Source organism: Oreochromis niloticus, linkage group LG15 (genome assembly GCF_001858045.2).
Source record: "Oreochromis niloticus isolate F11D_XX linkage group LG15, O_niloticus_UMD_NMBU, whole genome shotgun sequence".
Classification (NCBI taxonomy): domain Eukaryota; kingdom Metazoa; phylum Chordata; class Actinopteri; order Cichliformes; family Cichlidae; genus Oreochromis; species Oreochromis niloticus.
Genome location: NC_031980.2, coordinates 34,417,928 through 34,436,762, shown reverse-complemented (window position 1 = coordinate 34,436,762; position 18,835 = coordinate 34,417,928). Strand labels below are relative to the sequence as shown.

Below are 18,835 nucleotides of genomic sequence, written 5' to 3'. Positions count from 1 at the left end.
ACTATTTATTTTGTATTACATGACCTTCTAATTTCGTTTCTTTTTATTTATTTTTGTTTCATTCTGACTTATTTTTGCATATGTGTATTCAATATTATTTTTGTTTTGTATATGTTTTTATCTTCGTAATGGCATGCCTTCTTGACCAGGTCACTTATCAAAAATAAATTTTAATCTCAAGAGATTTTCTGATTAAATAAGGCTAAATAAATAAATAAAATTAATAAAGTTTTAAAAATGTAAAAAAAAAAAAATAATAATTTCATATGAACGGCACTATTTTAGCAGTAATATTATTCTTTTATTAGTAGACTCATTGTTCTAAAACAAGCTGAATTAAAAATACATATAAAATTATATTTTACAAAGTATTATTTAATATAAAAATCAATTTCTAAAACAATCAATCAAGTAATACTCAGTACATTTATTACAGAATAATGTAGTTTTACCAACCTCCCAGATTTTTTGTAACAGTGCTTCAAATTAGAAATCAACTCAAGCATTTTCCACTAAACCATTAATTTTGGATACTAACACTCAGTTGGGTTCATTGCTTCATTGCCTCCAAATGATGATGATGGTGATGTAACCTAATAAAATCCAGTGAAACTGTTTAATTAAAAAATAGAGATTAAACTGCAAGATACTATTTTTAAAAACTTTCTTTTTTGACTTTTAAACGATAGAAAATAAATAACCTTGATAAAATACTGTTATTGCAATTAATATGCATTTTAAATAACAGAAATCTAAATATGTAAATAAACATTCATGTTTTTCTATTTTCTTGTCATATATGTATATAGTAAACATAAGTAATGTATTATTACACCAGTACTTTTGCTCTACTCTCAAAATGACTGTGTGACCATACCCAAACTCATCACTTATTAGGAGAATTATAAAGCTCACATAATGAGGTTCATCTTTTTTATTCAAAGACAAGGATACAAAGAAGGCCATGTACATTCTGCGAGGCAACAAAACAAAATAAATAAATAATGAAAAATAAATATGAAATAAAGAAGACTCGGTTTATAACATCACTTTGGTGTGTTTAGTGTAAAATGTGAAGAAATTATTACAAAAAACATAAATGTAAAGCCTGCAAAAAGTGTAGTGCCTGATTTAGCACGGCCTTGTACCTAAAGCAACTCTAACAGTGCTGATGTTCATTTAAAAAAAAAAAACAAACAAACAAAAAAAAACTTCTAACAGTGGACTCAACTCCTTGTGATCACATACCAGTCATGCAGTAATAAGAATGAAATATTTCAGAACAAAGACTAAGAGCGCCCACCAGTGTTGAAAATATATATGAAATCAGCATCACGATATTAGCAATGTGTACTTCGTAGTGCTTTCCAAAGAAAAAAAGATTCTTTGTATTAGTTGTTTTAAGTATTTCTGATTCCTTTAGTGTTTAATTATTGTCACACTTACTGTGACATTTAAAAAACATATCAGCAATGTGTTTAAGCGCTTGTTAAATTAATAAATACAATATGGGAGGAATGTAAAACAGTGTCATCAATGCAAAGTTGAACATTTCATTTGATCAACTGTAATGAAATTATTGTAAATTTGAAGAAAGCCTAGAAATAAAGAAAAAAATCCATCTGCTATTTCAGACAAAAAGGCCTGCCTTTAAAATGCTCTGCACTGTACTGTTTTGCCATTAATAACATTATTATTTTCTATCACAACAGAAGGTCAATAGGTCAAGCTATAATTCAGTTTCAGTAGATAATATTTAGACAGTGATATTTTGTCAGTTATAATTTTTTACAACAGATTTGAGATGAAATTGAAGTCTTTAAAGCTTTTATGTCTTTGAGTAATTACAGCGATGTTCATTTACAGTCCCCTGTCTTCAGAGGCACAACGTAATTGTAAAAATTATTGTAATCATAATTGAAATAAAAATCATCATTTTAGATTTTGGCCTTTCTACTCTTGAAGCCGATAAAGTCTACCCTTGTGAAGTCTTCCAGTTACAGACTAGCCAGAGCACTAATACCGCTAATGTCTTCTGTGGCTCACCAGTATGTTTATTTTCATATATGCATCATACTGTTGATTTCGCAAATCCTAATGTTGCTGTTATCTCTGCAACAGATTTGTTTTTGCAGCCTATCCAACTTTCATCTCTGTTGATTCCAAGTTCACATGCATAGTTCAAAATCTTTTAACTGTTTAACTAATGCAAAAAATAATGAAAGAATAGTTTACACCTGTCCATGAAAAAGGTCGATTGAGCAAATTACCTTTAGTCCCCTGGAAAAAACAAAAAGGGGGCAAAAGCTTAAGAAGCTGTCATTCCTAAACGCTAAAAACACCCTCAAAAAATTCAGGGAGTCAGCAAATTAATCCCACAATGGTCAAAAAACTTGAATAATGCAAATCATGTCATTGCTTAATATATATTCATATATGGTCCTCTGATGCAAATGTAAAACATTAGGAATATTCATCAAATTAACAGTTAGCATGATGTTTTATGTGCTGAAGCACAAGTATGATGTTGGTACAAACCTCTTTATCCAACTCTTGCATGAACAGCAGAACTGTTTATTTCCATAGGAAATATAGTGAACTAAATAGCATCAGATCAGCCTCTGCACAGACAAATCCAACCCTTATAGAATAAGTTTTGTGCTTCTGGTGCGTGATACTACTCTACATGATGGTCATGATGCAGAAAGTGAGACTGATGAGGGACAGAAAGTACAGATCGCGAAGCTCCCACTGTTCTTAAAAAAAGAGAGAGAGAGACAGAAGAAGACAGTATGTAAGACTTTTGTTTACTTTCTAGACATCTAAAATGTAATATTGTGAGTATATTACTATACTCACAATAACTTACTATACTACCATAAATAAAACTGAATTCAAATGAATCGCATCAAGACATACATTATGGTTGTAAATAAAACTGTACCTCCTTCAACCACTTTTCCTCTAACAGCCACTTGCTAATTAAAGTTTTCCGAATTGTCCATTTGCTCCTGTGCAGCAGGTTCCACCAATCGACTGTATGAGTAGACCAGCATCATCTGCAATGGACAAAAAACGTTTTTTAAAGAAACGTTTATTCTCATTTTGAAGTGGAAGGTCGCTGAGAGAAAGAGAAAGATTGTCTGTTAGTTGGTGTCGTTATCATTTAGCAGTTGCTAAGCTGAGTTCAATTTTCAGTTCAATTCAATTTTATTTATACAACGCCAAATCACAAAAACAGTCGCCTCAAGTGTCTTTATATTGTAAGTTAAAGACCCTACAATAATACATACAGAGAAAAACCCAACAATCATATGACCCCCTATGAGCAAGCACTTTGGCGACAGCGGGAATAAAAAACTCCCTTTTAACAGGAAGAAACCTCCAGCAGAACCAGGCTCAGGGAGGAGCAGCCATATGCTGAGACCGGCTGGGGTGAGAGAAGGAAGACAGGATAGAAGACATGCTGTGGAGGAGAGCCAGAGATGAATCACGAGTATGATTTAATGCACAGAGGTTGATTAACACATAGTGAGTGAGAAAGGTGACAGAAGAAGAAGGAATACTCAATGCATCATGGGAATCCCCCAGCAGCATATTGCAGCATAACTAAGGGAGGATTCAGGGTCACCTGATCCAGCCCTAACTATATGCTTTATTAAAAGGAAAGTTTGAAGCCTAATCTTAAAAGAAGAGATAGTGTCTGTTTCCTGAATCCAAACTGGAGTTTTACAGACGTGATTTGAAGCGGAAATGTTTAATTTGGGTTCATTTGGTAGTATCTGTAAAAGTTTAAATATTTTTAAGAACTGAACGTTTGATGCTGTGATAACTGAGAAACTACATCGGATGTGTCAGGGAGGTAGAACTCCATGTTTTTCACAGAGAAAATAATGAAAGAAAGGTCTGTGAAGAACTGATGGAGTAAATTTGGTTGTTTTTGCCTTGTTTTGTCTTGTTTGCTTCTAAACATTTGGGTTTCATAACGAGTGAGCCTGTACTTCATTAAAAGGATATTGTTGTGCTTGCTTGTTACCTAATCCAGTTGCTGCTGGCTAGACATGTCAACGTGCATCTCCTTTTCTTAACTTAAAACCTATTTTTAGGTTTTTATTTGTTCTAAACAGATACTCACTGATGAGAAACATCACTTTTTGACATAAAACAGAAATGTACGTTTGTACACTTTGTGAGTCCCAATTTTAGAAACTGGTTAATTTTATACACATCAGTGCAAAAACAAAGGGTTGTGTAAACAAGGAATGTGATGATTAATCATGTTCTCAAGCAAGTAGCATTATTCATTCCTAATAAATGAAAAGTAGAGAGAAGTATTTAGGCAAAGTAAAGCAACACAAAAGCACAAATGTGTATTATGTATTATTTGTATTATTTTTATTTGTATTATTTTCTTTAGGAAAAGAAGAGAAGCACATAACCTAAACCTTCCCAAATGTACTATTTACACTGTATAAAGAAAATTTCAAAAGCAAAAATATTGCAAATGAGTTTTCACGTTTTCATCGTTTTATTTTTTCAGGTTTTGCCCTCGATATAAATACAATTCCTCTCAGCCAACAGTTTACACTTAACCTCTGACAGGATGTCTTATGTTTTTGTCATTGTAATTGTTGCCTACCGTTAGCAGGACCAGCAGTACCGTCATCATCCCCATCATGACATACATGTTCTCGGTAAGGCCTCCAGCCCACAGTGGGCCCAGAATGGTGGCTAGACCCCCCACTGAACGACGTATTCCCTGACTGAAACCTGCAAAATACCCCACACAGCACAAAACACTTTAAAGGGCTTACTTATATGGTTATTATAAGGCCTTAAAATATGCAGTCAGTTTCACAGATATACTAATTTTTTCCCCCGAAACAACCCCAGAACCCTGTCGTGCCTTTGCTTGTCTAGTAGATGGTGCAGTTTCTCACCTTGTGTTTTCTCAGCTGTAATTTTGGAAAACAGAGAAACCTGCGCAACGGACACAAACGGCAAACCCAAAATCTGCAGAAATACCCCAATGATGAACTCTGTCAGCTGCCATGCAAAGCCACCTAGAGAAAACACAAAACGCCAAAGGAAGGAAAAAGGTGAATAATATATATAACACATTTCGAGGATGGATTTCAGGAAAGCTTTTTTGAGGATTAAATATTATGTATGTGTAAAAAGAAAGCATTACTTTGACTGTGTCTCAGTGAGAGATCAAGGATCTAGTTCTATATATGAAAATGCTACGTCCAGATGAACACCATTCATTAGAGTTAGATGCTAAAGCAAAATAAACAATCAAAAAAATAATAATTTCAAGTTGCGTCTAACCTAGCGGCTTAGCCAAGAAGATGAGGCACCAGACACAGGAGATGTTGCACATGCACAGACCAATGGCAAGGATGACCCGTTCTGTCACATGGCGGCTCAGCCAGCGCACAAACAGGAAGCCGGCGATCACCACTACACCACCAAGAAAGTACATCACGCTGTTCTCCAGCTCCCCAAAGTTGAAATATTTCTGCGTCAGAGGTGTCACCATGGTCTGAGGACACAGCCCGTTAAATCCTTTAGTCTCATCATGTTTGTTGGCAAGATAAAACTTAGTTTGCATGCTCTCACAGGGTTTAAAATGATTAAAAATCAAGAAAAGATATATTGAAAACAGATCATTTAATTTGTATGTGAGTTTCAATCTGCACCTCCAGCGCTGTCTGATTGAAAAAGGTGACAAACTGGGCAGCCAGCAGCACAATCACCTCTTCTCTCAGGAACTCTGATACAAAGAAACAGAAACATGTAGACAAAACATGAAAACACAGGGAAGAGACATTGGTCAACAGCAAAGTCAGATGGAAAGGGGACAAAAATCTATTTCATAACCAGGAAGTTCAGAAACAGCAACAAACAAACAAACAAACAAACAAACTGTGCTACTTCACTTGTAAGAGATATATTTTGCACATTCCAAGACTGATGAAACTAAGACACTTTGGAGCAAGAAGGCAATCCAATCTGTTTAAGAAGAGGATTGAAGAAGAGATGAACAAACAGGCAAGGCAACCAGCAATAATCATGTGAATGACTGACCTCGAGATATGCTGAAATTCTTAAAGACACCTGAAGACTCTGCTGGTGAAACAGGAGAGTCAGGTGAAGGATTTTGATTCAGCGTAGTGTTCCTGGGTGGACTGGAAGCCATGACAGAGCCGTAGGACCCCATCAGCTCCTGAGACACTATTAGGGGCTTTCCCTCTTCATTGCTCTCTTCTTCGTCTTCCACAAGGCTTTTCTCATTCTCTTCCTCTTGGTTCTTTCGCGTCATACTATCCCTGGCTTTCCTCTTCTCAACAGGTGGTAGGTCCACAGTCAGGAAAACAACCACGAATTGAAGGAGAATCCACAGCAGACACATAAACAGCTGCAAGGAATGGATGAACAAGGTCACGCTCTCCACAGATGGAGGCAAAAACTGCATCAAAAATGTAAAACACCTTCTTATAATGCATACTGACATGTTTTAAATCTTACCCCGGGCGCAGTGTATTTATTGATTACAAAAGGACCCAGGTGGAAATCACACAACCTCAGAAAGATGTTAAATGCTGGACCTGTGTTAAACAAAGGATACTGCATGAATATTAACCTCCTAAAACCATTAAGATTTATAATAATTAAACAATCTTTAATGTTTGTCACAAGAAAGCAAACAAGCTCTGACCAATCACAAGTCCAGCCTGCCGACACGCCATGAAAGCAGCAAATACAGTGGCACGGTCCTCTGGGGCCGTGCTTCTGGTTAAGAAGCCAAAGATGGACGAGCTAACGCCTGCACCGATGCCTGGGAAACAAACAAACCAACTAAAAACCAAAAACATCAACTTGGGCTACTCTTTCCAGGTAAAACTATTTTTTTTACAGTGGGGGGAAAAAAAGAAATCATGTTTCATTGTTTTATTAACAGTCAAGTGTCGGGAGTGATTGTGTTAACAGCTGCAAGTTTTAAATGTTAAAAGCATAATTAATTAGAAAAAAAAGTGTTTTGTTTTTTTCACTTATGTTGGGACAGGTGAACTGTATTTGGCTTATTGAGTAACCAGAACTTTGAGTGTTTCAGGCTCAAACTGGCCAAGAAAATAATTTTTTGAAGATGAAGATAAAACAGCGAAAACCAATAAACCAGAAAACAAGTTTCTACTCTGACAAACAGACACCTTTACACGTCTTCAACTTATCTTAACAGCTCTATTAAGTGACTCTCACGAATGTCTTGGTGATGTTAAGTGAGAGATTTGTACGGGATAAAGGAATGCTATCACTTTTTGCAGTACAAGCCGTACCATTGAATGTTCATTTATTGGAGCCACTTGGAGCCAATTTCCTCCTACAATGGGACAATGACCCACAACATAGCTCCAAATAAGAACTGTGAACATGAACTATTTAAACAAGAAGGAAACAGTTGGCATTCTTGAAATTTCTCCAGATTACCCCAACAAAGTGACAGCAATTATGCAACTATTATGTCCAACCTCGACAAAGTCTTAACAATGTCTTATATCCAGTTCGTAACCCACTCAATGACTGCAAACGCTGCAGTATATTTCACCAAACATACCTTAAGACTCAATTTAAAGTAGCTTGTAAACAGATGGTTGAACTTTGAAACATTAGTGACCTACAAATTAAGGATTTATGAGTGTCAATGGAAACCATCACAAAGGCAGGGACTATATTTTGCAGTAAATAATGTATCCCAGTATTTTCTAATTACTGAAGTACTTTCAGTCTAAAACTTTTATATTAAAGTTTTTTAATTTGTTTTAAACTAACACACTTTTCAGTATTAATAACATATTTGTAGTCATTAAATCCACAAAATGATTCTCAATTCTACGTTTACTTATTATAGACTCACCTGCTACCAGTCTGCTTGACAGCAGAAGCCACTTTGAGTATCCCATCAAGTACATGAAATTACCTGTAAAAAAGATAAAAACTAAATATGGAATCAACTTAAATAATTGTCATAAGATTTGAATAAAAAACTATGTTTGGTTTCTTGTACAAAAGAAGTACCCAGCATAACTGGGGTTCAAACGTGAATCCTGTTTGAAGGATTGCTGAGTGTTAGAAAATATGCAAGACCTGTGGACTCACCAACTATCTCAAAGATGTTGGCAAACAATATGATCTTCTTTGTTGATCGGGTTCTGTCGGACCAGTGGCCAAACAGTGGTCCAGACAGTAGGCCACTCAGACTGAATGCTGACAGGACCAATCCCAGAAAGTAAGGTGCTGCATCCAGAGTCTGCAAGAAATGCCATATTGTGGGCAAAATTACAGCTGTGGATAGAGAAGAGAGGGGAAATTTGTTTTTTATTTTACCATTAAGAAATCATACATATAGGATTCATCACAGTCTGAAAACTAAAAGAAAAAAGATAGATACATCATGCTGTTATTGCTTAGAGCTTTATTTATCACACAGGCAAACGATAATGCTGACCAAATGTAATCCAAAATTCAATTACTGGGTCAGATGGCACACAATAAAGCACGCTCTCTGAGAATTCCAGAGAAAATTACTACTCAAATTCTTGTCGTTCAGGGATATGGCCCTGACAGAGATAACTGTGTGTGGAAGTGACAAAACTAAAAGCTCCAAAACTGAAGGTTTCTTTTTCATAAACTTTAGGAATTTATCATTTATTTGTATATTTAGATATTGCTCGTTAGGAAAGAGCAAAACCCCTGTATCCCTATGTAATTCAATAATCTCTCTTTTTCATTTCGTTGTCTATAAACAGCCTCTATACAGCACCACAGTGGAATCAAATAAACAAGATTTGATTGAAGTACAGACCTAATTTGGTTCAAGGTTTTTAACAAAAACACTGCATTAACTTTTTAACAATTACGGCCAATTTATATACCTAATGTACAATTTTTAGAAGCAACAAGGTAAATAGAAGCTGATTGACTGATAAGCAGTTTCACGGCCAGGTGAGGCCTATTCCCTCGTTACATCAGGACAAACTAAGCTGATAAAATAAAAATAAAAATCTGGTTCATTCTTTAAAAGAATGAATGAATTGATTAGCTCAAAAAAAAAAAAAAAAAAAAAAGGCCTGAAAGACCACAGAGGGGAGGTAGGTCTGTGACTGTCAAAGTCTACAATCAAGAGACACTTTCTGATTGTTAATACAGAGGGTTTACAACAAACCAGTGGTTATGCTCAAAAACAAGAAGGTCAGATTAGACTTTACCAGAAAACATTTAAAGGGGCCTACACATTTCTGAAAAAAACAATTATGGGGGAAAAAAGTATGGAGAAGGAGAGAAAGAGCTCATGATCCAAAGCATATGACATTATCTGTAAATCATGATGGAGGCAATATTATAGCATGGGTATGTATGGCTGTCAGTGCAACTGGGTCAGTCGTGCTTACTGACGATGTGACTGCTGATAGAAGTAGCAGTAGCACATTCAGCAAAATGCTGCAAAACTGATTGGACAGCGGCTGACAGTGCAAATGGATAGTGAAACAATGCATACTGCAATACCAAACCAAGAGCTTCAGAAGGCAAAGAAATGCTATATTCCTCAGTGGCCAAGTCAGTCATCTGATCTCACCCCAACAGAGCATGGTTTTACAAAACTGGAGGTAGAAAGATCCACAACAAGGCCTGTGTTTCTTTTCCCAATTAATCATTAGCCTTTGAAAAAAGATTGGCTAAACGTGGCTGCAATTCTTAATCAGTTAATTATTATTTTGGTAAAACCCCTTGAATTAAAGCTGGAAGACTGCACTTCAGTCACATCATGAATGTTTGATTTAAAATCGACTAAAGTGGAGCAGAGTCCAAAAACGTATTGACCTAACTGTGTAAAGCGATTTGCTTGATGCATGTTGCTTTATAGCTGACACCTGGCTGGCTAGTTGGTTTTCCAGGCTGTTCACTACTCATCTGGTTAGTCAACTGCATTTTTTCCTCACACTGGTGTAGTTGCTTTAATTATCTGTCCCAAATTTGAGAATTATTTACTTTACATGGCGGTTATTTCACATCAACTATGTGTTAATTCACCCTTTTTGCAAGAGGTTAAGTTCATTGACTTTGTTTGATTTGTGGTTGCTACATTGCTCCTAACCTGTTCTTATGTATACATGTCTTAAATGTGGACATTTTTAAACACATTTGGATTACGCAATGGTTTCACAGGGCACACCTGTATTCATGTCTGTTGTCAGTTGTTCTTTTGACTGTATTTTAAAGTGACTGTGACCGAGTTGCGATAATGGCTTAAGATGTTTGCATAAAGACAATGATGTTGTCCAACCAGTTAAATTCAGTTTGATTTTTTTTTATATAGCGTCAAATTAAAAAAAAAAAGTAACAGTCAACTCAATAGACTTTATATTGCGATAATAATACATAACAGAAAACCCTTAAAATCAGATGACCCTGTATGAGCAGCACTTGGTGACAATGGGAAGGAAAAACTTCCTTTTAACAAGAAGAATTCTCCAGAAGCACCAGCCTCAGGGAGGGGTGGCAAGCTGCTGAGACCGGTTGGGGGTGAGGGGAAGAAGACGTGCAGTTAAATATTCAATATCAAACTGTAGTGTAGATGATCCTATTTTACGTTAAACACTCTTAAATACTTAACCAACTGTTCAGTTTGCTGTGATCAAGCTCCAGCCTCAAGACCCAGCTAGTGTTTCCCTTTAAAATTTGAAGTCCAAGTGTAAAATAACTGGTTAAGATTTTAGGTTAACTTAACCTTGTAACTCTTTGGGAGTTGCCCAATATTGTCGCAAAGTAAAGCAAAAATCTCTTCTACCTGAGATTTTCCTTCAGTAATCAGTTATTTCCTTGTTTGTTCTCACTGTCATGTGGGGTGCTATCAAGTGCTCCAATCATGCTGGACTGAGTCACTTATATACATTTGGGTCACAGGTCCTCTCACGCTTCGCCTGGTTGTACTCGATGGTTCTGGGCTATGGTCTCATCTGGTGAAACATATTTATTATTTACACAGGAACAGTTTTCTTACACATTTTGCTAAGACCTGTGCTTTGTTGGAGATTGTTCAAGTAGTTCCATTTTTAGGCACTAACTCATCAATGGAGGCTGACACACGTGGATCTAACTCACAGATCAGCCTGGGGTTCCCTCATTACTGCGCACACCAGGGAACAAATGTATGGTGACGCAATGATATCGCAATATTTTTACACCACATAAAGATTTACACTGGTATTATCGCCTTACCTTCGAGTTTTCCCAGTACTACCTCAATCTTGCATCTCTGGACAATGAATTTCCTATTTTCTGCTTTACACTTTGGATGTCACCAGCAAATAGTAAAAACAATTTGCTGTTACGGAATCATAAAATTGATAACAACCTTATATTTGTACTTAATTTCACTTCATTTAAAGCTCACAATTGTATGGGTTGAAACTTGGATTTATAATTTATTCTTTTACAGTTGTCTGTGTGTGTGTATTTATAACCGGTTAAGCTTATGGTACTTATAATGCAGTGTGTAACACAGAACAGATGTTTTTTGTTAAATGCCAATGCAAATGTGGTAAATAAACACAATGAAACATATTATTATGTCCAACTCTTCCAATAATTTGATTTTTATATATCCTATGCAATACATATACATCGTATATATTGGGATACTTATAAACATTTGTTATCACAAATGCACTGTAGAGATGACCTTCATTGAAAATGTAGTCTTTTTTAATGTTTAATATATTCGCATACATTGTTAAATAGACTGTAGTAAATATGATATGAAGGGGATATGGATATATATATATAAAATAAAGAACTTACCTGTTTTGAAAAATCCTTTTGACTCTTTATGACTCATGCGTCATTGCACCTACATTATAATTAAAACGGTCCATTTTGTCCACTTAAAATATCTTTATAGAACTGTTTTGTTGCAGTTGTTACAATTTCTTTGTCATTGTCATCTACCCATGTTTACCCCATTCAAAAACAAGTCTTACCATATTCCACGCCGCTAAGAAGAAAAATAAGTCCAATGGTGATAAATGTCAGCCTCCTTTCCCGTCTGTTATCCATTATGTCTGACTGCTGAATTCTTCTTTCTGTATGAATTTAAACATACATTTCCCTTCTCGTCTCCCTACCAAACACCGCCGACATAATCCCGAGAGCAGTGCTTCCAATTACAGAAAACAGCTGGAGAATGCTTCAAATAGCAGAGCATACTGTTCCTACTACCTGAACAGCGTTTGCAAGGCTAATATCACTTAGCACTACTCGTTATCACATATCGTATGGAAAACCCGTGCTTTCGTCGTGATTAAAGTCCATTCCTATGTAAAAATGTCTGTAATTAAACCAGCCGGGTAAATACTCCGCAATGATTGATGCTAGCCGTAGCTTACTAAACACTCGCCCTCAAACTGCCAAAAGCGAAGCAGAGGGGAAACAACCAATCACAGCAGCGCGCAGTTTAAAGCCATCCTACACAACTTCCGGTTGCCCGCAACTTGAAACTTCAACTGCTTTCATAGATTGAGTAATATACGCACACAATAGAGTATAAGGTTTGTTTGGGGGTTTTTTTCTCTTCTTCTTTCTGTTGCAAGACCATTTAACAAGATACATGATGGTAGTGCTGTGCGATATTGCAGATTTTGGTATCGATCTGATACAAAGTAAATACAAGGCGAGCATTGCCGATACCAATACCGATACTTTCAACTTTTAATGGTAGCTTATAAAGGGAAGAGCAGCGTGCCATGATTTTTGACATTAATCATTATCATCTTTCAAATTCTGTGATTTTGTTTAATATTAATACAACAAAACATGCCTTTCAGTGTTTCATTTTTGAAAAAAAAAATTTCTGTTTTTTGGAGACCTGAAATGTAAATGTGCTCGTTTGTACCTCCACCTCTAGTTTTAAGCCTCACGTAGGTGAATCAAAACTCTTTCTCATTTCTTAAATTTGTTGTGGAAGCACCATCTAAATAAAGTTTTTTTTATACCTATAGATGACCAGGATAGAACTGCACTTCTTGCTTATATGTGCATTATTAGACAAGCCGTTGTACTAATTTCACTAATGATTGTGGATTCAATCATGCTGATTAATGTAGTTTAGGAGTAGAAGAGACCGCAGGCAGTTTGAAGTCGGGGGAGATGAGTGTCAGGGGTGAGACAGGAGGCTGGCAGCAGGAGTGGAAAAGCAAGTTTATAAGACGAGAGTGAGACCTGCTATGATGTATAATTTTGGACAGTGGCACTGACATAAACCTGGAGCTGGAAAAGCTAAAATTTTCATAGAGAGTGACCGGGATGGACAAGCTAGGAAATGAGTGTATCAGAGGGAGAGCTCACGTCAAGTCTTTTGGAGATGAAGTTAGAGAAACACGGGATGATGATGAGGGATAGTGGATTTGTTGGACAAAGGATGTTGAAAACGGAGATGCCAAGCAGGAGGAAAAGCGGAAGACCTCAGAGAAGTTACATCGTTCCTTTATTGCATCACTAAACTCGAGTCTGAGTCAGACAAAAATGTTCCCCATCTTGTGACTTCCATTAGAAGAAAAACCCACTTTCCGTACAAAAAGCTGCCTGTGTACGCTTGATTAAATTTTCTGTCTGTCGTGTGTTCACATTTTAGTTTGTTGGCATGTAGAACATTTGCCCATCACACTGTGAAGTCCCACACATGAGGTAGGGTTACATTATTCAAAGTTGCTAAATCTTCCTTTTAGTTTCCTAAAACTAAAAGGAAGTTTTAAAGTTTCCTAATCTTTCTTTTTAGGGAGAGTCAATCTTTAATCTTTAGGCATTAATTATGCGTGTTTCTCCTTTTACACATGCTTAAGGTTTTGCTCTGTGGTTGTGGATCCCTTGTTGCCTCCTGTGCAGTCAGAATGACATCAGCCAACATGCATTGTTGCTGTTGTGAGTAGGCTGAGGATAAGTGGCCCATTTAGGGTCTGCGGGGGGAATAAATGGAGCCAAAAACCGCAAACAGATTTATTGGAACTGTAATTACAAACCTGAAGGTTCACTGTTCTCTGAGCTACTTAATTCAATTAGCACTGTTTCTTTATAGAACCATCTTCCATCCCAATTATAGCTGCACACATGATGCCTGTGTAATAATGTTAGACTCACCCTTCTTGTCGAGTACAAGGATAATTAAATGTTTGTTTGAGAGCAGCTGCTACGATGTAAGGAAATAAACCTAAGAATAAACATGCCAGTGTGTATAAAAGAAAACTTTATTTACAGTTTGTCTGCAGGTGGAGTCGGTAGCTGTTCTTATGTGCCACAGTGTTTAGTCTTTAGTCCATCCTGATGGAGGAATGAAAATCAACAAAATAAAAGTTTCCAACAGCTTCCTTGTAGATTCTCCAGACCTGAAAATATGCATGTTTTCAGTACTCAGTTCAGTATAATTTTAAGGTTGACTGGTGAACCATGGGTGGGTGACCAAAGGTGTGTTTTAGAAGGCCAGCTTCTTCATGAGCAGGTAGACCCTGGAGTCCACTTCAAAGCCGTGAAGATTGTTGGCATCCCCCTGTAGCCTCATGAGGAGGCCTCCATAAGACACATAAGCAGAGCTGAAAGAAGAAGAACACACAAGAAATTGGAATAGCACAAACCAACAGCAGAGTTTGGAAAGGTTATCACACAGGCAAATTCAAAAGGTATCTCATTTCCACAAATAGTTTCACAGAAAGGTCATGTTCTCTGTTAGAAACACAGTTTTGTTCCAGCAGGTTATGAATTTCAGTAAATACATGACATATAGTCATTTTCAGAAAACTAAGCACTTCACTTACAGACGTGTGGCAGCTTCTGTTGAAGTTTCATCGCCCTCAATCTTGTAAACTTTCCCATACATCACATAATCAAACTGGTCTGCCCTGGAAATTTAAACAAAGTGGAATGAGTGTGAAAGTCATTTTGTAAATTATAGGTGTAATAAAGTACTAACGATGTTATTATTGTTAAAAATGCCAACAAAACAGCATTTTTTTGCTAGAGTTACACAAATTAAAACTTTAAATTGGAAGCAGTTGTCTTACCTAGACGGTCTGTCATCCTGAGGATTGTACTCTCCATCGTCTGGTGTTCCATCTTCATATAACGTGCTGGCAATCACCAGTCTAAACTTGTCACCTTAATGAAACAGGTATATTATAACAAACAGGCTTTATCATATTTTGCATTTGGACACTTTGAGTTACAGATACAACTCTGACACATGGTTCTTTAAGGCTTTCGCTAAAGGTTTACTTATAGAGCTGGGTTCCTTTGGGTTGAGTAAATGTTAATATACAGCTATTACACAACTCACCTGCAAGTGAAAAAGTCAAATATTGAGGGAGTCAGGGGATACATTAACAAGCAATCATATTTTTTTTTTTTAAGTATTACAGTATAATCTTTACTTTTAAAGAGTCCCAGTTTATTCTGATGAAATATTCCAAAAAGCTGACATAGTCATTTGCTATAATTATACTGTATATAGGGCCGGTTTACACTATTGTATTTGATAAAAATTAACTAGCAAATGACTTCCAATTTAAAAAAAAAAAGAAACACAAAGACACACAGGGACAAAAAAAGGTTTTTTCTTACCAAGATCAACAGGATAGATCTGAATGTTCACATCCAAGATGAGGTCCATCTTGAACGATTCACTTTCACAATGGAGGCGAGATACTGTAGAATAACAGTTGCAGAGTTTCTATTAGATAATTTATATGTTTGTTTGTTTTTTTTAAATTAAATTACATTAAAGAAGATCAACAATAACTAAAATAATGCCTCTTGTTGATAATGAAAGTTAGACTGGCTCATGATTGGCCAGAAGTTGTGTTCATGTATTTGAAAGGTTTAATATTTATCAGATCCCTTTCCACAATACATTTCCACTAAAAAAAACTGCACTTGGGTTCTAAATTAAACTTTATCTATATCAAGATGATATTACATTAAAAGAGTGTGGGTCAACGGCTAATAATCTGTCCGTTGTGTCTGAAATTACTAGTAGGGCAGTACAGACTAGAATTTTTTAAAACAAGCCATTATCTGTTGGTTGGTGTTATAATTTCACATTTTTCTTTTATAATAATACTTCACACACCTCTGTCAAACTTCTTGCCATCTGGATCGATATCTTTTACATCAAAAATATCCTCAAAAAGAATTCCAGCCATCTCTCTCCAAGTCTGTCAACCTGTAAAAAGAGGGAAAAATAAAGACAAAAACACGAAATGAAGCCACATTTATTAGACTAAAACCGTTACTAAGACTTGCAACCCACCCTGCCAGTACAACAAACACACTTCACTGAAATTTACAGAAACTTGAGTTTGCTTACTGTTTTTTCTGTGTACTCTGTGCATAACTACATCTCAAAAATCCTAACCTCCAATGACCCATTAATGAGACAACTGTGTATCACAACTTAAAAAAACCCTTTCAAGCCTTAATATTTCGTGCATTTGTTTTTGTAACATGTAACAGTAATCTAATACCTGTTGTTGCTGAATCAGTTAGCCAAAGTATTATGGTCTTGGTTAAGCTTTAACTTTAGCGTCTCTCATTCATGCTAATTGTTAGCCTTAGCATATTGGCCACACGATTGCAAAGACTTACCTCAAATACGATAAAGTTTTGATATTATACTGTAAATACAATGGCGTCGCGTTCACTCGGGTTTTCAGACTGCGACAGCGAGTATTTAATTTTGCGCTAATGTCTTATTTAATCAAAATTTCATTCATTATTATCCCAAACAGACTGTACCGCGCAGAAACAATGTGCTCAACCTTTGACATACAAAGTGCTTCCGGTTTGAAATACGGAAAGAAAAGATATAAATGTAAATATATAACAAAATTAGATAAAGACAGATAGACGATTTTTTTCAACCACAGACAAAAAATAAAACGCATAATTAAAAAAAATACCTGCCTATCTGCTCTTTCTCTACGTTAATATTAGAAAAAAATATAGGTTTTCCAGCTAGTTTAAAAAGTAAAGGTTTTCATGAGATACCTTATTATTGTTATAAGGTTAAAAAGAGGAAAAGAAAATAACAATAATCTGCAAAGAATACCTAAGAACCAAATAGCATCCTTTCGTCATTGTTTACGACATTTGCCTCTACTTTCCAGTCTATTCGGTTGCTAGGTGTTTTTTAGCGTCCTGTCTGTGTACTGTTGCTAGCGAATGGCTATCTAACTAACTTAAGTTGCAACTCAAGACCACAAATCCTCACAAAAATGGACGGTTCTACGCGTGAGCGCCTCGGAAGGGTCAATGAAATGTATTCATCAAGTACCTGATATGCGAACGAGGTAATGATGTTAATGTGCTCTCTTTATGTCACACAACGTTAATTGATGAGCTAGCTTATTAGCTAGCTTGTGACATCTTGACGCTGTGTCTGATGTCTTACTGTGCTGAAAATAATTCACTTTTAATGCAAATGTGCTTGAATTTTAGATTCTAAAGTAAAACTGCCAATCAGTTGTATCTCTGTAGATGTTTTTTCTGTGTGAGTGTGTGTGAGAGTGTGTGTGTTGCTCAAACGATTGTGCTGTCCAATTTAAACAGACCGCAAAATGCTAACTCGGGGCGAAAACGTTATTGAATGAAAGTTGGACTCTTTGCTGTCGGATATTTTGAAGCTTTTCGGTACTCACATGAGTTCCAGGGAGGCAGCCAAGATGGGGGACATCTTGGCAAATGAAGCCGATCTTCTTGGGATGATTAAGGAGGTAGGACGTTTTTTCTGTAAATTGCCATATGCAAATCGCAGTGAGCATTAATAGAAGTGAAGTAATCGAAATGTACAACTTTTATATATAGCGTTTCTACAACTATGCATAGATGACTGAAAGCATAGTTACATTCTGCTCTGATTGAGGTGGTGTGTCACGTGTGTTTATTTGTATTCTTTTCTTTTGTTTGTAGTACCTTAAATTTGAAGAATTTGAAGAGACTCTTCACAGTTTTGAGAAGGAGTGCAAAAGGAAAGGCAAACTCGCCTCAAAGCCTCGAGGGAATACTCTCAATGACTCAAAGACACGTGTCATTCAGGTACACTTTGATTTTTTGTGGAGGTGTGATGGGAAAATGTGGAAAAGACTATTTGACTACAAAATGTAATTAACATGTAAATATTGCAACCTCAAAGCAAGTTTCAAATTGATGTATCTGTATTAATTGTAACGGTCTGTAATAGTCATGTACATATCATGACTCAGTTATTACTGTGCGATAAACCACAAAAAATGTGACTTTTGTAGAAAGACCTTCTAAGCTCATTTGATGATGGAGACCACAGGGTGTTCTTTGAACTGTGGACAGAGAATATTCCCCCCAGAGTTAAAGACACTGATGCTGAGGCCCAGGGACTGGAGTTCTACCTTTACATCCACTTTACAATCTACCCACTGAGGAGGCACCCTGTAGGACATGTATGTATTTACATGTGTATTTATATGTGTATGTGTATGTTAATACTTATGTCATTATGTGCTGTTTTTCATATGTCCACTAAGCTGCGCCAGAGTCTTATTTTCCCACCTCTGCGGCAACAGTTTTGTGGATCTCTTACAGTGTGAAATACCTTTCATCATGAAGTCAATTGGATTTTGAGTTCATTTATTTATACAGATTTTTTTTTTAAAAACCTTATGCTTCTTTTAGCAAAACATGCAATCATAATTGAAGATGTATTGCGTCTTCTTAAGTGACCCCTTAAGCTTACCTGATTTAGTTATTTATTTTTTAA

The 18,835-nt window shown here is 36.2% G+C and overlaps 3 protein-coding genes across 10 annotated transcripts in view; 1 reads left to right on the top strand and 2 right to left on the bottom strand.

The window, feature by feature from the left end:
* Nucleotides 1-919: 919 nt before the first annotated feature.
* mfsd8l1 (major facilitator superfamily domain containing 8-like 1) lies at nt 920-12,494 on the bottom strand. 2 transcript variants are annotated; one of them, XM_013273661.3, is made up of 12 exons: nt 12,042-12,494; nt 8,161-8,346; nt 7,919-7,981; nt 6,722-6,841; nt 6,532-6,611; nt 6,091-6,421; nt 5,703-5,776; nt 5,332-5,545; nt 4,941-5,063; nt 4,640-4,770; nt 2,945-3,059; nt 920-2,756 (listed from the first exon to the last, which is right to left on the bottom strand). In XM_013273661.3, exons 1-11 carry the CDS (start codon nt 12,115-12,117, stop codon nt 2,979-2,981), a joined length of 1,479 nt encoding a protein of 492 aa, XP_013129115.1. In that variant the 5' UTR covers nt 12,118-12,494; the 3' UTR covers nt 920-2,756; nt 2,945-2,978. The 2 variants fall into 2 exon arrangements, with proteins under 2 accessions (XP_013129115.1, XP_013129114.1); XM_013273660.3 differs by having other exon boundaries at nt 920-2,751.
* A 1,776-nt stretch (nt 12,495-14,270) lies between these two features.
* polr2h (RNA polymerase II, I and III subunit H) lies at nt 14,271-17,850 on the bottom strand. Of its 3 annotated transcripts, none has more exons than XM_005453945.4 (6): nt 17,742-17,850; nt 16,175-16,267; nt 15,667-15,750; nt 15,111-15,204; nt 14,865-14,948; nt 14,271-14,642 (listed from the first exon to the last, which is right to left on the bottom strand). In XM_005453945.4, the coding sequence occupies exons 2-6, from the start codon at nt 16,245-16,247 to the stop codon at nt 14,525-14,527; spliced, it is 453 nt and encodes a 150-aa protein (XP_005454002.1). In that variant the 5' UTR covers nt 16,248-16,267; nt 17,742-17,850; the 3' UTR covers nt 14,271-14,524. The 3 variants fall into 3 exon arrangements, with proteins under 3 accessions (XP_005454002.1, XP_003449050.1, XP_005454003.1); XM_003449002.5 differs by lacking the exon at nt 17,742-17,850 and adding an exon at nt 16,690-16,893; XM_005453946.4 differs by lacking the exon at nt 17,742-17,850 and adding an exon at nt 17,153-17,287 and having other exon boundaries at nt 14,283-14,642.
* armc9 (armadillo repeat containing 9) overlaps nt 17,252-18,835 on the top strand; it is a 26,888-nt gene continuing 25,304 nt past the window's right edge. For all 5 annotated transcript variants that reach the window (XM_013273700.3, XM_013273698.3, XM_013273699.3 and 2 more), the window contains exons 1-4: nt 17,252-17,393; nt 17,653-17,816; nt 18,013-18,138; nt 18,348-18,518. In XM_013273700.3, coding sequence (XP_013129154.1) covers nt 17,742-17,816; nt 18,013-18,138; nt 18,348-18,518 — 372 coding nt within the window. In that variant the 5' untranslated portion in view covers nt 17,252-17,393; nt 17,653-17,741. The remainder of the gene's footprint in view (nt 17,394-17,652; nt 17,817-18,012; nt 18,139-18,347; nt 18,519-18,835) is intronic.

What these genes read in the sequence shown, in the direction of transcription:
- mfsd8l1 (XM_013273661.3), bottom strand. Translation starts at nt 12,117, where the DNA reads ATGGATAACAGACGGGAAAGGAGGCTGACATTTATCACCATTGGACTT. An exon ending in GTCAAGCAGACTGGTAGCAG is followed by an intron (nt 6,842 to 7,918) that starts GTGAGTCTATAA and finishes TTTGTTTCCCAG; the next exon opens with GCATCGGTGCAGGCGTTAGC. An exon ending in TCAATCAGACAGCGCTGGAG is followed by an intron (nt 5,546 to 5,702) that starts GTGCAGATTGAA and finishes CTGTGTCCTCAG; the next exon opens with ACCATGGTGACACCTCTGAC.
- polr2h (XM_005453945.4), bottom strand. Translation starts at nt 16,247, where the DNA reads ATGGCTGGAATTCTTTTTGAGGATATTTTTGATGTAAAAGATATCGAT. An exon ending in CAGGATGACAGACCGTCTAG is followed by an intron (nt 14,949 to 15,110) that starts GTAAGACAACTG and finishes TTAAATTTCCAG; the next exon opens with GGCAGACCAGTTTGATTATG. An exon ending in ACAGAAGCTGCCACACGTCT is followed by an intron (nt 14,643 to 14,864) that starts GTAAGTGAAGTG and finishes TTCTTCTTTCAG; the next exon opens with CTCTGCTTATGTGTCTTATG.